Source organism: Doryrhamphus excisus, linkage group LG2 (assembly GCF_037039965.1).
Source record: "Doryrhamphus excisus strain RoL-2023G ecotype Guam linkage group LG2, RoL_Dexc_Guam_v1.1, whole genome shotgun sequence".
In the NCBI taxonomy this organism is placed as follows: domain Eukaryota; kingdom Metazoa; phylum Chordata; class Actinopteri; order Syngnathiformes; family Syngnathidae; genus Doryrhamphus; species Doryrhamphus excisus.
In genome coordinates this window covers 15,347,990-15,364,330 of record NC_136358.1, presented here as the reverse complement: position 1 = coordinate 15,364,330, position 16,341 = coordinate 15,347,990, and the positions used below count along the sequence as shown (strand labels likewise).

The window sequence follows — 16,341 nt, the reverse complement described above, 5'->3', positions numbered from 1 at the left end:
CCACCTGTGTGGGGTGTTTTGTTGTTTATCCTTAAAGGTAGAGTTCTAAATAGCCTTCGCTACTTTCACTTACATTACTAGTATTATTTCAAAGTATTAAGTATGAGCTCACTTTACACTTAAACTGACTTGTTTAATCCTACTGGGATTATTATTGCCTGTTCTGTCCTGTTTACTGTTTGTTAAAATAGTGAAAGACTTATGAGAAGTGGAATCACATCTGTGAGTAAAGGAGCGGAAGACAACAAAATGACAAGAATTTCGACTTGGGTGAGTCTTATCCATCGAAATAGTCAGATATGTTGTCTCACCTCTGTTCATGTGACAGAAGAGCCGGCAGTGAGTCGGTGATGTCATCATTTTGTCTGTTTACATGACAATGACCCGTTTTCACCCAAAGTGCCTTAGACTTAATTTATGTCACAAAAACAACACAAACATTTCTCCCATTTTTTTTATTTTTCACTCCTGGGATTATTCCCGCCCTTCCCAACAGTAGAGTTGCACAAGGAGACATTAAAATTATGTTTTTTTTTTAAACTTCTGTAGGAACCTTTCAGTTATACAAAAGGTAGACATTCACAAAGCAGGAAGGTCACGCGGTCACTTCAATTCCCTTGCAGCTGATTTCCCATAATGAAGCTACAGGAAGTAGACTTTTTCTTTTTTTTTTGTACAATACAATTACAGAAACATCAGAGAGGGAAGCAAACAGTGAAGCAGCACACGGCCATCCTGTATTTACATCTGTAGCGATGTAGTAACAATAATCATAATATTCCACACTTCTTTATCAACTTATCCACCTCCACCAAACATTGAACCTGAGTTGATGTGCAGAAGTCGGCTGGCTATCAGGGTGAGAGAAAGAAATTACATTCATCTAATAGACCAAAGAAAGGCTGAACGACAAAGCACAAGATGAACATTCAACACGAGCCCTAAATCAGACAAAAAAAGCTGCAGCTTTATATTCACAACAACAATGCAGTCAATAAATAATATTTGTATATTTCTAAATAAACACTTCATGGAATGAACAGGAGGACAACTGCAGGTATAGAAACAGCATGTAAAAATGAAACAGAAAACAAATAAAGAGGCTGAGATGATTGACAGCCTTGGCACATGCTTGAAATGACACTTCCTCGTTCCTCCCTCTGCACATCATCCTTTTTGACTTTCATGCTGCCGTTTAATCTTCATCATCAACATTGCGTTATGGCAAATGAACCCTGTCATTGCAGCTAAATAATAACAAGGACACCAGCCATACAATAAGTCACAGGAATTGGAAACTGCTTCTCACAAAATGTCAATGCATGCACAACAATATGTTTATTTTTAATGTACGTATGTATTCTTATGGGTCCAATTAAAGTGCAATCATGTCCAAGTGCAATCAAACCTCATATTTTGACATACCCACATTAATTTTGACGTTCATGTTTAGATTTTAAACCTCTTTTGATATTTTTCCAATTTAAATAAGTTGATAATTAAACCCAAACAAAGTGCATCCATGCATTGATTCCTAATAAAGTTAGGATGATTAAAAAAAAATAATTTCTCTTCTGTAATATTTGACTTTTATTTTGTGAGCACCTACTGGACTAAAGAATGGGGACATGGAATTGGCCATAGAATTGTCCAGACACCTGATTGATTCCTAGCAGTCCAGTCTCTTGGATTGTAATACCTCTTACTTCCTCAAGAGGCAACAATGAGTCACTGTAGCTCAATTGTCTACATTAAGTAAAAGGAAAGTGATGACAGGAAGCTCCTCTTTTGGCTGATCACTCCCGACAAATTAAACATATCCCAAGTTTTGGAGGAGGATGGGGTGTTTTTAGCCGAGGGCTTTGCTGCTCAGGGCTGACGGTTGCCGTACATCAGCGGTATGATGAAGACGGAGATGTCGTCGCCAGAGCCCAGGCGCTCGTTGGTGATGCGCCAGCCTCGGTCCCTCAGGACGCCGCGGGCTCGCATCACCAAATCCTGTGCGGCCATCGTGTACCTAGCAAAGATAGGAGTGGAGTTGAGAGGATGCCTAAAATACACATATGAAAAAAAACTGTGTTTGACCTTCTAAATGCAGTTTTTAACATCATTAGATACCTCTAGACATGAAATAGCACCCCTATAGTCATCTTTACACTTCTATTACTGAATATAGTACACATAATAAGAATAAATAAGTCATCTAAGACATAAATAAAACTGTGTGGATGTACAGTCGTCCCTTGCTACAATCGTTCTATTGCGGGTCACTATTTCTGACTAACTTTCAAACCTATTAATTTTAGAATAAATAAACTTGAGGCTAACTAGTTAGCTCGGTAGATTGCTACAGTATTGTCAAAATAATGTTATCATATTGCTTATCATGTATCCTATAATAAGTAATACGAGTATAAAGGTGACTATAGGGGTGTTGTTTAATATTTGCAGGACTCTACTGTTTTTAGGTCATAAATAGGTTTTCTATGCTCTACCTATGGAAATATTCAATTTGTTCCAATATCGAACCCTATGTTTCGTAAATTGAGAGGTGACTGTAAATGTGTTCCGACGCCAGGGGAGTCTGGTGCTTGTGTGTCGCAAGGAACATTACAGTAACGTTACTGTCACCTATTGGCCAGAATACTACATATTTCTGAATTTTTGTTCATTTAGCCATTTAAAATAGCTTAAAATAGCATTTTTTGAATTACAGTGATGGAGTAAAGCTGTGACATTCGTAGAGAGGGATTCCTGCATTTAAAATTACTAATTATATATAATAATATAATAAAAATAAAATTAAATAATAATTTACAAATGAGAGGGAAGCTAAGAGACAAATATGCAGGATCTTCTGACTCTAATCTCTCATGTTCCTGAGTACCGCTAGATGGAACCCGTGTACCACCAGTGGCACTCGTACCATAGTTTAAGACAGTTAGCACCAATTTAGCACAAAGATCCCAATTTTCTATCGTACATTGCACTCGCTTGGTGAAAACAAAGCTAACCTGTGTAGATCATCGGGATCACAGTTGGCAAGAAAGGTGGAAACGGCTTCGGCCACTTCCTGGTTGGACAGAACATCCCAGAGGCCGTCGGTACCCATCACCAGGACATCGTCAGCGCCATGTTCGTACTGCGTGAGGTTGTACACCTTCACCTGTGTCCACAAACGTTTCAGAAAAATGACGTTTTTTTTTCTCCACACTTGCAGGTTACCTCTGGAAGGCAGGACAGGAAGGGCTTGATGTAGATGTTGGAGTCGTGAACCTTTAGGTCATGGTCTCCGAGCCCACGGGTCACGCCGATGGTCGCCAGAACCCGAGCCTGGGAAGGACAAAAGGTCATCCATTCTCCAGTCAGAGCTTTAATCTGGTGCGTTTTTACACTTACCTTCTTCCCTTCGCCGTATATTAGTGGAAACTTGAGGTCTTCATCTTCAATGGTCTTGTATGCCCTGTAAACATATGACCTCATTTTCTTTATTGTGGTACACCTCCACTGCAGAACACACTGAAGAGAAGGAGGCGGGGCTTACCATCCGCTCATAGTAAAGTCTCTGTAGAGCATCCTCTTCCCGACCTCCTTCCTCTGGACCCTTCGTGGGAATTCTAGGTGTGTGAACTCGTTTCCTAGCAGGTGAGGCTGCATGAAACCCTTGGAGGAGGACACACAGTACCCGTGAGTACGGCTGCCGTAAATGTAGTATTCCATTTAACATGGACGAATAGTTCCCAATATTTTATCCAATCCACTTTATTTATTCATTCATTCATTTTCTACCGCTTATCCTCACAAGGGTCGCGGGGGTGCTGGAGCCTATCCCAGCTGTCTTCGGGTGAGAGGCGGGGTACACCCTGGACTGGTGGCCAGCCAATCACAGGGCACATATAGACAAACAACCATTCACACTCACATTCATACCTATGGACAATTTGGAGTCGCCAATTAACCTAGCATGTTTTTGGAATGTGGGAGGAAACCGGAGTACCCGGAGAAAACCCACGCATGCACGGGGAGAACATGCAAACTCCACACAGAGATGGCTGAGGGTGGAATTGAACCCTGGTCTCCTAGCTGTGACCGCCGTGCAGCCCCCACTTTATTTATATAGCACATTTTATAAACAGAGTTTCCAAAGACTAGTAAAATAAAAAGTAAAAATAAAATACAATAAATAAAGGTACAAATTGAATTTAATCCAAAACTAAAAGAAATAAAATAGTAAAATAGATATTAAAATATTAAAAACAAAAAGCAAAGCAATAAAAGTGCAAAAAAATAAAATCAATTAAAATAAAAAGAAAGGACTAAAAGACACAGGACAATACGACTCACTCCGAGTTAAAAGCCAGAGAATAAAAGTGGGTTTTAAGACGAGATTTAAAGCTTTCGACGTTGGGGGGCCTTTTTTTTACTTGGGAGGGGAGAGAGTTCCATAGCTTGGGGCCAACCACAGAAAAGGCTCGGTCTCCCCTGGTCTTAAGTCTCGTCTTGGTCCGAGATGTGTGAGATGACCTCACAACTAGGAGACCAGGGTTCAGTTCCACCCTCGGCCATCTCTGTGTGGAGTTTGCATATTCTCCCCGTGCATGCGTGGGTTTTCTCCGGGTACTCCGGTTTCCTCCCACATTCCAAAAACATGCTAGGTTAATTGGCGACTCCAAATTGTCCATAGGTATGAATGTGAGTGTGAATGGTTGTTTGTCTATATGTGCCCTGTGATTGGCTGGCCACCAGTCCAGGGTGTACCCCGCCTCTCGCCCAAAGACAGCTGGGATAGGCTCCAGCACCCTTGTGAGGAAAAAGCGGTAGAAAATGAATGAATGAATCCTAAAGTGAACAGGCAACCAATGCAGGGAGGCCAGAATTGGGATGATGTGCTCCCCCTTTTTGGTTCCTGTTAAAAGCCTTGCCGCAGAGTTCTGGACTAACTGTAAGCGGGAGAGAGACTTTTGGCTAATTTTTAGAACTAAAGAATTTTAGAATTTTTAGAAGTCAAGACAAGACAAGACAAAAAAACGTATTGGTAAGCTGAGACTTTTAACAAAAATCGTATTTGTACCAGGAATTGTAGACGTTGTCGTTCTGATTCTGGTGTGAATTCTGTTGACATGGGAACGATCTCATTGTTTCTAATAATGATGGCCCTGTTTAGAAAGCACACAACACACAAGTTAGAATACACTTTTGTTTGAGAACACACACACACACACATATACACACCTGCTATCTCCCGCATTCCCAACATAGAGTTTCCCCAGCATGTAGACCACAGTGAGAGCCGTGCATCCTCCTGTGATGTTGTAGCCTTGCTTCTCCTTCTCGATCTGAGCATCCTGCCCCCCAACACATAACATAGAGATGAACTCTCTACCCCCCTCTTATGGTAGCAATATAGAAGACAATGTAGATCTACCATCTCTTTGAAGGCATTCTCCATAGCGCCAATCACCAAGCTCTCATGCTGGATCTTCTTCTCGGTGAAGAACCGAGGAGGGGGAGGTGTGCTGCTGGGTGAACCCGGCGTCCCGGCCGCACCCCGCAGTGAGGCCGCGCGGGTCAGAGCACGGTGAGGGCCCGGCGTGTTGCCCTGCTGCAGGAAGGGGTTGTTGTCGGGTTCCTCCCCCAGGATGGTGGGGGGCAGAGATGCCAGATTGTGCAGGATCTCGATGACGGCTTGCAGCTGACAGGCGATGTGGTGCTGCAGGAGGCGGGAGGCCACGACGGCGGCGCCCGAACCGGCGTGGCCATCGAACAAGGCCCAGTAGTGGAACACGAGTCCCTCGTTGTCCTGCAAAAAAAACCTTTTTATCATTAAAGTCCAAAAACATCACCAAAAAACTTACCTCTCCCAGCTTGCTGTGCTCCAAACGCAGACCAGGGCCCTCCCCATTGGGCAGCGAATTGCGTCTCTTAGTGGTGGGGGTCTTGCTAGGCGTGGAGGGGGGACAGTAGCTCATGGGCCTCCTCCTCACCACCACCACCTCGCAGCAAGCCTGGTCCTCATTGAGAGCGCTCTTTCCGGCGTTAATCACTCTGTGTAGGAGGAGACCAGGGATTGCGTGACATTGTCGCCTGCCTAGTCGGGTTGGGTCTTTGTAGCTGACGATTCCATCAGTCAACAAAGTTGACCTGGTCTTCCATATTTGTGCATATATAATCGGTCGCTAATTGACAGAGATCACCACAGAGTGCAGTTGATTCAGGCCCGTCTAGTTGGCTGACCGAGGATTATTCGCTTATTTTTTTTTTTTGCACCACATAAAACGAACATAAAAGTGAGAGCGGCTCGCCTATCAGACATCTCTGGAGGGCGTGTGTGTTTGAGAGGAAATTAGCATGACTATTTTTAGACGCCGACAGTGGGTTGTTTTGTGCTATAGGCAGCATCACTGACTCACAGATGCACGGCCATGCAGGATGGAGACATGGTGGCATAACGCTGGATTATATAACTCCAACACCTGGAAATGCTTTCATGCACATTCAAAAGTCCATAAATCCATACATTTTGTGTTTTTTTTTTTCTACTTCTTAACGCAGCTTCGCTTCCAATCAGGCATTAAAACCTAGTTCCTCCTCAGAGTGTCACAAATGTAACGTAACCGTTAAGTTTCACTACAGTCTGCAAACATCCGCCTGACTCGTGCTGGATCAGCAGACAACAGAACTGTGACCGTGTGACTCTAAATTTGAAAAGCCGTCCATCAAAATAACTTTATTTGCTGCTAACAAAGCGTTTCTCGCACACCGGGTGTGTCCAATGTGCGGCACAGGGCCATACTCAGATTGAAGCTTGTACTCACCCTGAAAATAAAATGAATGACTTATTAAGTCTACACCCAATCTAAGCTTTATTCATTCATTTTCTACTGCTCTTTCCTCACACGGGTCGCGGAGGGTGCTGGAGCCTATCCCAGCTGTCTTCGGGCGAGAGGCGGGGTACACCCTGGACTGGTGGCAATATAGCCAATCACAGGGCACATATAGACAAACAACCATTCACACTCACATTCATACCTATGGACAATTTTGGAGTCGCTAATTAACCTAGCATGTTTTTGGAATGTGGAATTTTTTGTGGTTGAATACGGTCTATTATTAGCCAAAAATATGCATATCTTAGCAAATATTACATACATTTGGTGTAAAGTAAACATTTTCAAACATAATTTCTGAATGAACCAAATAAGGCATTCAGAAGACATGTTTGTGTGTAGTAATCTACACTTGCCCCTAGGTGTCAGTAATGTTTCTGTCATGTTCAATGAGGCACACTTGATCGGCGCAATTAATTATCTCTGACACTGTCCTCCACACCCCTCCAGATAGATGACGTGAGTCTTAAATGGCTTATTTCCACGCACTATATGGGGTAGTACACGGTAAAGGTGAATGTAGGGGTGTTATTTCATGTGTAGTGGTCTCTAATAATTAATTTATGGTCTTAAACAGGTTTTCTATGCTGTGAAAGTATTCCATTGATAATTGATACCAGTTTGAGAACCATGTAGATCACGTTGAAAACTGAAAAACCACATTCATATTCCAACAAATAGCTGCTTCATTAGCAACAATGAGGAACGTATTAGCTGCTTTTAAATAAAAAGTGCCTAGGGTTAGTCGGGTTAATAATAGGTCATCCACCAAGGAGAACAGCCTTGCGGGCATCAATGGACATTTTTGGAAAAGACTTCCCAAGCAAATAAAAGTAAGCATTATTGTGAGCATGCATGCGTCCCATGCAGAAAGGCTTATACTGCTGTGTCATCTCTTCACCAGTTCCACGCCAGTTGCACGCAAAATGGCCTGCCCCGGGGTGAAAGGTCACACAAGCCCTCCGTGTCGGTCACAACAGGTGCAGCTTACAGCGCCCAGTTGTGCGCATGCGCTCAATCTGGATCATTGTTGTTATGATGATGTCATGACGGTAACCCTGCAGACCCCCTTTGTGTGCACGGATGGTTACTTACTCAGCATATCCGGTGGCCCACGGTAATCTCCTGGTCTCCTTCAAGATGAGGATGGGCCGGGCGATGTGATCCGCGGAGCACTCGATCTCATCCGGTGATAGTCCCAAGAACTCCGGCCTCATATAGGGGAATTTAAGCGGCAGGTCCGAACCGGGGTTGCCGCCTCCGGCGGAGCTGCCTCCGGCCATGATCCCACCCATGAAGCCGGCTACGGCGGACTTGACCCGCGTGAGCATGTTGGTGGCGCGTCGCGGAGGGGTATCCGGCGGCCGGTGCGCGGCGCCGCGACTCCCTTTCCCCGGATTGCCCCCCAGCTCGGCCGCGCTGCTTCGACGACAGGCTCGATGGAGAACAAGGCGATGGAGGGAGGGGGGGGAGAGGAAGGCGCTCGGCCGGTCAATGCGTCATCGATGGCGGACGTTGCAGGGCAGCTCCTGCGGGGGAAGGGTGGAGGAAAGCGGCTAGGATGGCTTAGGCAAAGCCGTGCACGCCTCCATGGAGACCCGGAGACAACATCCCCAGCGTCGGGAACGCGGAATTAACCGGTCACGTGACGTGCCCGTGATGCACACTGTAAAAAATGCACTCTGTTTATGTTTATGGGTGTCCAAAGTGCGGCCCGGGACCATTTATTTTGTGGCTTACAGTATATATTTCATAAATATTAATAAACTAATAATATAAACAATAGCATGCTCTCTCACCTATAACACAAATCTAAGAAGTAGGCAGATTTTCGTAGCCTGTTAAATGTAATTATTAAACGACAGACACAACTCAATACAAAATGCACTTAAAAATGAAACTTTTTCATTATTATGATTTTTTTTATTTTATATATTTTTAAAATTTTATATATATATTTTTAATTTTATAATTGTATATATTTTTTAATTTTATATTTTTTATAATTATTTTATTTTATAATTTTATATTATTTATTTTTATATTTTAAATTATTTTCCAATTTTATATTATTATTTTCAAACAAATGGCCGTACATTCTCCATCAGAGTTTTTTGGTCTACTGCAGAATTCATAGCTCCATAGCCCCAGACCATCACACTACCACCACCGTATTTTACTGTTGCTATGATATACTCTTACACCAGATGTATTGGGATACACACCTTCCATCTGGACTTGTGAATACGGACCTTAACTAAGGCCTGCAGTTCTTTGGATGTTGCTGTGGGGTCTTTTGTGACCTCATGGATGAGTCGTCGCTGCGCTCTTGGGTATTTCTGGTTGGCCATACACTCCTGGGAAAGTTCACTGATGTTCTGTGTTTTCACCATTTTTGGATAATGACTCTCACTGTGGTTTGCTGGTGTCCCAAAGCTTTAGAAATACTTTATAACCCTTTCCAGACTTGGAAAGGAAATTACTTCCTTACTGCTTCTTCCGAGACTCTTGTTCAGACATTTTGAATTCCTTAACTATGACCTCATATGTTGCATGCCTAAGGTGCATTTATAGTGCAGCTGCACTAATCCAACCAGTAAAATGGATGTCATTTGGATATTGTCATCGCACATTCATTTACTCTTACTCATGGATCATTGTTGGACTCTTTTTGCAGTGTGCAGAATGAGCACTTTACAGCGCTGACAGCAGGTTGAAGATAAATCCTCCCTGGTAGATGCATGGAGAGATGCGCGGACATGTGAGTGCATTATGGGCCGCGAGTGTTTTTTCCAAATTGACCACGCCGCTTACTATTCTCAACCATTTTGTAAAACAAACATCCCACGTGAGCTGTGGCTCTGATTGCAAAATGAAATGAGGATAAGGTATTCGAGAATAAGCTAAAATGCAGTAGAATATGCATCCTGAATGTTATGTTTAATGCATGTTTACGTTTCTTTATTCCTGTTCAATGGAGTCCTATCGTGAGCTCTTCTATGACGTTATTGTCAGAACGGCTTGCAGTACATGTTTCATCCTGACAGAGGTCGCTGTTGTGCACCAGTGGATGCCACTCACTCCAAGGAGGAAATACAAAATGATCAAATGGAAAATTATAAATGCTTACTTGAGGTTATTAGTGGCTATTATTAGTTGTCAGTCCTGCCACATAATTACATGTGATGAGATAATGCACATAGTTTACTATTATTATTATTATTATTATTGTAATCAGGTGATAGAACAGCTGTATTAAATAAGAAATGTTTTTGGTTCAGTGCCTTATTTGTATTTAGTATTTTTTTTAGCAGGCCTGCTTGGAGTATTTCCCATGAATGACGTCTGTTTCCTTTTCAGATAAATACGACAACGTCTGCTTGTGTTTTTTTTTAAACCTGTATTGTGCAACAGGGGGAATCATAAAAAGTTTGTTGTGAACTTCCTTTACAGTAAGTGTATCATATAGATGCTGGTTTATTTTCAGTACATTTACATTTTTTGGGCTACTTTCCTTATGCATATTTACCATACACTTGAATTCATTCTACTTTTAGTGTTCTAATAATAGAAAGTTTTGTTTGCACATATTCATCTCCATGGCTCCGCCCCCCTGGATGACCAGAAAGCGTGTCCTCCTCTTCTGGTCCATCACACCACAACTGAATGTCACCACATGACCGAGCAACCACCTCAGTGTCACACCTCCCACTTTGCCTGGCACCAAGTACATGTACAAGTACAAGAAAAGGAAGCAGAAGGAAGTGGAAGATTTGTAGTGACTATGTTCCTGCGGGCTACCTTGCTGATGTTCCACTCCTGTTTGGTTCTCTATGGAGCTGCTGCACAACACACGGAACTGGAAAGGATAAAGACGTGTGGGATCAAGTGTTCTCAGGTAAAAGTGCATCCTTGGATTCTTATTCTTATTCATTCTTATTCAATGCATTTGTTTTAAATGTACAACATATTTTGGATTATAACACTGCAAATACAACATACTTTTATTATAACAAAATTGCCATGTGCTGTTTATATAAATTATTATTTTTTTATTGATGACTTAACTAATTAGGCTACTTTATGTTTCTTTTTGCAGGGCCTTCAGTGTAACACCGAACCAGCATGTAAGAACATCACATCATGAATATTATTATGACCCATTAATTATGAATACAATACTCTCCACCAGTATTACTAATGTTCTGGAATAATTAACCTTGACACAGATAATCATGTAACATGTGGGAATTTCCCATAGCAACACAAGTCCTATTCAATTTGAATTCAATCTCCATTGCAGATTTCTTTGCCGCTTCGTGTCAGACGCCCGCTGACGGACTTACTGTCTCCTCCGTGTTCCGCAACCTCAGCTTTTCCACCGTCGTGACATGTGAAGGGCATCAAAGATGCTCTCTGCACCTCCAAATCCACATGACGGTCCAGCTTCCAGGTGTGTTTCAACAAAGGATCTTTATTGTAACAAGGAAGTTACCGCGCTTATGACGTGCGGGTGACTAAATCCTGATTCCTCTCCATCCAGAGTCCATCCACGGTTTGTCCGTTTGCTCTCAGACTCCGGGAATGCTGCGGAAGTGTCGAATAGTCCGGATTTCAAAGGCTTCCGGGCGGATAATGTCCGGGATGCAGGTATTGTGTCGGTATTTGTAAAACTGTGCATTGTCCGATTCATAACGCAATTAAATGTGACTGTTCTAGGGTTATCATCACACATTTCATTCTTTGCCATCAATGGTGGTGGCTTCACAATAAAACGTTTTATTTTGACTCAACTTTTTTGACATATTATGCAAGAAAATTCCAGTTCTTCTCTCTTGTGTGGTTTTCCGCTGTTGATTTGGCCTCTCGTCGTCACTGCACTGTCCGTCCTGCTAGGTGGAGCTTGAGGACAACTGCACTGACATTTATCCACAGCAGCAAGTGAAGGTCACAGTGACGACGGTGCCCGATTACTGTGGAATAACTCAAAGCAGAACCTACGTCGCTCCAGGTGCCACAGTGTCAATGCAGGAAGTTGTGGATGCAGGAAGTAGTGGATGCTGTGTTTTGTACTCATGATTCAAAGTCATTGTATAAACTTACTAGTACTTCCTTGTCATTGATGAAAACATATGAAGGTTAATGACTCCTTACTGAAGCGGCTATTTTGTATTACTGTGTCACCCACTGCAGATTGCTCATGGAAGGATTTGAGGAGACTTGTCCCTGAATGCATCAGTGAGTAAAACCTCACGTGTGTATGTCACATATATAACTTAAAATGTTAAATGTTACACACTTACAGCTGGGAGGTTATCATATGACATCAACGCAGAGAGAAAAGAGCTGCACGTCTCCGTGAGTGACATGTTGGATGATGAAGACTATCATTTGCGGCTGTGCCATAAGGATTTCATCTGTGCTGGCACAGGGGCTAACGCATTGGTAAATGAGCTTTTATTTTGAAAAACTGCAAGGACTTGATGACAATTGTGGCTGTGAGTGTTACTGCTGCTTTGTCATAATGCTAGTGCTTACTATGCTAGCACAAAGGGTTGATTTTGAATGGGTAGGGTGGTGGTCAAAGGCGTATAAATAATTGTTACTAAATAATAGAATTCAAATACATTGGATACTCAATTTCTTTTTGGAATTTTAAGAAATTATTTCACAATTGTGTGGTTGTACCCTTTCACAAGGTCATAACTGACAACTAATAAAGTAAAAAAAATATTGTCATATTGTCTTATTTAGACAATGCGATGTAGTTAAAATGCATCTATTATTATTTATTAAAATTGTGTGTTTTTTTGTTGCGTTTTGGCAAGTAATTACCGTTATATTGCACGTGTAGTGACTGTACTACAATTCCCATAGTGCATTGCGACAGAGTGTCCCCGTGCTTTCCACTGTTGGCGGTCCAGTCACTCTTAAGCCCCTCATATACCGTAACTCATTTGAATCAAGTTAAATGCTTATTTTGTGTTTTTTTTGTTGAATGTACAGTCCGTCGTGTGTTTTTTATTGTCTTCTTTTTTTAAAGCTAATGTTATTGCGCATATTTGTTTAAATTGCTCCTCGCTTATTCGCTAGCAGCTGCTAGCTTAAAAAGCTAATTCCAAAACCGTCAACTATGGCAGCCTTGGAGGGTCAGTGAGTTGATCAATCTGATTCAATTGAATCGTTTTAAAAGTAATCCATGAAAATTTGTTTTACATGTTTCCCTTGTTAACTTTCCAGATAATGAAAGACGAAGTCACCAAGAGCGCCATTCTCCCATTTTCCAGACCGTTGCCATGCCTCTGCATCGAGGTAAAGCCATCTGGATCACACCGTTTCTACACAGGGAGGCACCACTGAACGCTCCTTGCTCCCCACAGGGCTGGTCAGCGGTGATGGACGCCCGCAGAGTGCAGGTCTGCCCTTTCAACAACAGTGAGTCACTTCGATTGCTTCACAAACCGTACCACTACCGCGAGGTTTCCCGGTTGTGACTCAGCGCGTCTTTCCCTGCAGGTCTGGAGGAAATGTGGCATGGGATTCATTACGACCCACTGGCGGGGGTGCTTTCATGGGAACCCGCCTGCCCTCTGACGGCCACCGTGGCGCTATGCCAGAGAGCAGGGGAGGATGACGTCTGCACGGATCTGCAGCAAGCTTCCCGAAATGTCGGCAGGGAAAAGGTACCAGCTGCTGTGTCAGTATGACTCGGCTCTATCACATATTACACATCTCGTTTTATGGCAATACACCTGCACACGTCACTACAGAACGTGATGATAAATCATGTTTACTGCAGGTTTATCATATGAAAGTCCCTCTAGTGGCTTTGAAGCAAGCGTAGTTTGATTCAAAGTGGAAACATTCTTCAGATGGGACCTCTCCACTTGGGTCTCGGTCCAAACAAAAAGCTTAAATGACTCATCAAGTCCAAATACTCGAGCATTTGCATCACTTTGCAGCTGGTATTGTTTGGTATAACTTTTATAAAGTTTATTAAATGTTTCCTTGCAGATAACATTTGCGCAAGTGGACCCTCACCCTCAGCTGTGCATGAAGGTATTTTTTTCTATAACTTTTAAGAATTTATTCTGTGAATACTGTAATATACTATAACATAGTTTATGTATACTATCAGAAGTCAGAGAAGAAAAGAAATAATGAAATAAAAGAAAATCTAAAATACATATACATGTATGAAAATATTTAAAAAGTCAAGCTAAATAAAAATCTTTAAACATAAATGTAAAAAAGAAGCGAAAACAATGCTAAATTAAATTTTTAAAATTATTAAATATTAAATTATTAAAATGTAAATATATAACTATAACAGAGCATAAAAATGAATATGATATCATTCACTATGTATAAATACACTTTCAAAAATCTAAGTGAAGAAAAGTCAGGCCAAATCTAAAAATATTCCATAAATATAACTAAAGAAAATAAAAAATCATAGAATACTATTTAAATGTGATAATATAATATATTAGTAAATACTAGAAAGCAGTGCAAATGTACAAATAATAAAAAATAAATATGAAATTATTAAAATGTAAATATATAACTATAACAGAGCATAAAAAATGAATATGATGTCATTCACTATGTATAAATACACTTTCAAAAATCCAAGTGAAGAAAAGTCAGGCCAAATCTAAAAATATTCTATAAATATAACTAAAGAAAATAAAAAATCACTTACTTTTTTCACTTTACTATTGTAAATGTGATAATATAATAATTAGTAAATACTAGAAAGCAGTGCAAATGTACAAATAAAAAAAAATGTAATTCATGTGAAAAAAATAACTATCAACGTGACTAAATGATGGGATTCAATGTTATACTTCATTACAAACAATTTAATAACTAATAACATGCTTGGAGTATAAAACAAAAATTTTTTGTTTGGTTTTTTTGTAGTTCCGTGCAGGCCATCGGTCTTGGATCAGGTGTCCTTTTGTTGGGAGATTCCAAGGTTAAACTGATTATTATTATTATAAGTGATCAACTCTTTATCAATGATTTTTATGGTAAGCTAGACTGCTGTTGCAATCAATACTGTTCATTTATTTGTATTTGTTTCCTAGCCTGGGATGTGACTGTGATGAAACATGCGGCTCACAAAGCGGCAAAGCTGACGTCGCACATGAACGCCACTTTCTCCGTGCACGCATGTATGCCGCGTGAGGGCTCCGCTGTGTGTGGCGCGATGGGGACACGCGCTGTCATTCACGTGGTACGCGTGACACTGAGCATCTTGTCATTGTGTGAAACCGTGGCAGCCATCTTTCTCTTTTTATTAGGGGCCGCATACATCTGTTAGCTTGAACATGACAGACGCTCCCTCGTGTTTTTATGTAAGTTTTTTCATCGCTATATCACCAGTTAGATAGAATACTTGTATACATTTGTATTGTACAGGTGAGGAGAACGGATGTGACGTATGCTCCCACAATCCTTCACTGTTTCACAGAGGAACGCAGTGAGTTATTATTTGGGGTGTCTGATAATTGTCAGCCTGATATCAGCATAAATATGCAATATTGGCTGATATTGGTATCGGAAATTTGAGAGTTGGACAATATCGGCATAAGGGTTTCTGGGAAAAAAATCCAATATCCGACATCCCTAATTATTATTATTATATTTCAAAAGAGTTGCAAACATGTCATTCTTATCACAGGTGAGCCAGCGACTCTCTTCGCCACCTCGGCCAATCAGATGTTGATCATGGTCATCGTCCCGGTTGGCCTCTGGCTCACTGCTGTCATCATTGTCACCCTGGTGTTGCATGTCAGACTCATCGGTAGGTACCTTATATTACGTCATGATCAATTCTTCACCCTGCTGTTTGCTGTTTAAGAAGAAAAACTAAGCAAGCTATCGTGTTTTTTTTCTTCGACCGCTTTCTTGAATGTTGTTGTTTTTGGCAGACGGCGCTCCTGTTTGGGACGTTTCACAACGCAGAGACCGCCATCCTACTCTCTGACTGACTGTGTCAGATGCGTTTGAATAATAATAAATGTTTTTCCATACGAGGCCTGTGTGTTATTGGCAACATTCTTTTGAGACCATGTTTTCATTTTAGCTTGACATTAGCTTGACACTGAAGTTCCCTGTATGTGTTTTTGTAATGTAGCCAGCGACGCTGTCTGTGACCGCGCACAATTTTGCACTGTTTTGTTTCTGCCAACCAAATATCTCGGTCCTCTGTGTTTATTCTGTTTAAAAAAACGAAATACTCCCACCCGGGCTGCACGGTGGTCGTGTGGTTAGCGTACAGACTTCACAGCTAGGAGACCCGGGTTCAGTTCCACTTTGTGGAGTTTGCATGTTCTCCCCGTGCATGCGTGGGTTTTCTCTGGGTACTCCGGTTTCCTCCCACATTCCAAAAACATGCTAGGTTAATTGGCGACTCCAAATTGTCCATAGGTATGAATGTGAGTGT

The 16,341-nt window shown here is 41.6% G+C and overlaps 2 protein-coding genes across 4 annotated transcripts; one reads left to right on the top strand and one right to left on the bottom strand.

Moving 5' to 3' along the window:
• Positions 1-657: 657 nt before the first annotated feature.
• On the bottom strand, positions 658-8,527 carry LOC131132134 (protein phosphatase 1H-like). 2 transcript variants are annotated; one of them, XM_058077457.2, is made up of 10 exons: positions 7,983-8,526; positions 5,856-6,045; positions 5,426-5,800; positions 5,233-5,345; positions 5,072-5,156; positions 3,545-3,663; positions 3,400-3,463; positions 3,226-3,333; positions 3,015-3,166; positions 658-2,017 (listed from the first exon to the last, which is right to left on the bottom strand). In XM_058077457.2, exons 1-10 carry the CDS (start codon positions 8,216-8,218, stop codon positions 1,870-1,872), a joined length of 1,590 nt encoding a protein of 529 aa, XP_057933440.2. In that variant the 5' UTR covers positions 8,219-8,526; the 3' UTR covers positions 658-1,869. The 2 variants fall into 2 exon arrangements, with proteins under 2 accessions (XP_057933440.2, XP_057933439.2); XM_058077456.2 differs by having other exon boundaries at positions 3,226-3,463; positions 7,983-8,527.
• Positions 8,528-8,985: 458 nt separating this feature from the next.
• il17rel (interleukin 17 receptor E-like) lies at positions 8,986-15,938 on the top strand. Of its 2 annotated transcripts, XM_078798698.1 has the most exons (19): positions 8,986-9,648; positions 10,248-10,339; positions 10,513-10,785; positions 10,987-11,014; positions 11,191-11,340; positions 11,431-11,537; positions 11,784-11,898; positions 12,081-12,125; positions 12,193-12,332; positions 13,128-13,199; positions 13,268-13,322; positions 13,404-13,570; positions 13,902-13,946; positions 14,814-14,868; positions 14,981-15,129; positions 15,197-15,250; positions 15,315-15,375; positions 15,577-15,699; positions 15,827-15,938. In XM_078798698.1, exons 3-19 carry the CDS (start codon positions 10,564-10,566, stop codon positions 15,880-15,882), a joined length of 1,644 nt encoding a protein of 547 aa, XP_078654824.1. In that variant the 5' UTR covers positions 8,986-9,648; positions 10,248-10,339; positions 10,513-10,563; the 3' UTR covers positions 15,883-15,938. The 2 variants fall into 2 exon arrangements, with proteins under 2 accessions (XP_078654824.1, XP_078654822.1); XM_078798696.1 differs by having other exon boundaries at positions 10,248-10,785.
• Positions 15,939-16,341: the final 403 nt, after the last annotated feature.

Bases quoted from the DNA above. Each gene is read 5' to 3' on its own strand.
- LOC131132134 (XM_058077456.2), bottom strand. From the start codon at position 8,218: ATGCTCACGCGGGTCAAGTCCGCCGTAGCCGGCTTCATGGGTGGGATC. The intron at 3,167-3,225 runs GTAACCTGCAAG...TTGTGGACACAG, and splicing joins TCCTGTCCTGCCTTCCAGAG to GTGAAGGTGTACAACCTCAC. The intron at 2,018-3,014 runs GTTAGCTTTGTT...TATCTTTGCTAG, and splicing joins GATCCCGATGATCTACACAG to GTACACGATGGCCGCACAGG.
- il17rel (XM_078798698.1), top strand. From the start codon at position 10,564: ATGACCGAGCAACCACCTCAGTGTCACACCTCCCACTTTGCCTGGCAC. The intron at 11,538-11,783 runs GTATTGTGTCGG...CCGTCCTGCTAG, and splicing joins GGATAATGTCCGGGATGCAG to GTGGAGCTTGAGGACAACTG. The intron at 14,869-14,980 runs GTTAAACTGATT...TTTGTTTCCTAG, and splicing joins TTTTGTTGGGAGATTCCAAG to CCTGGGATGTGACTGTGATG.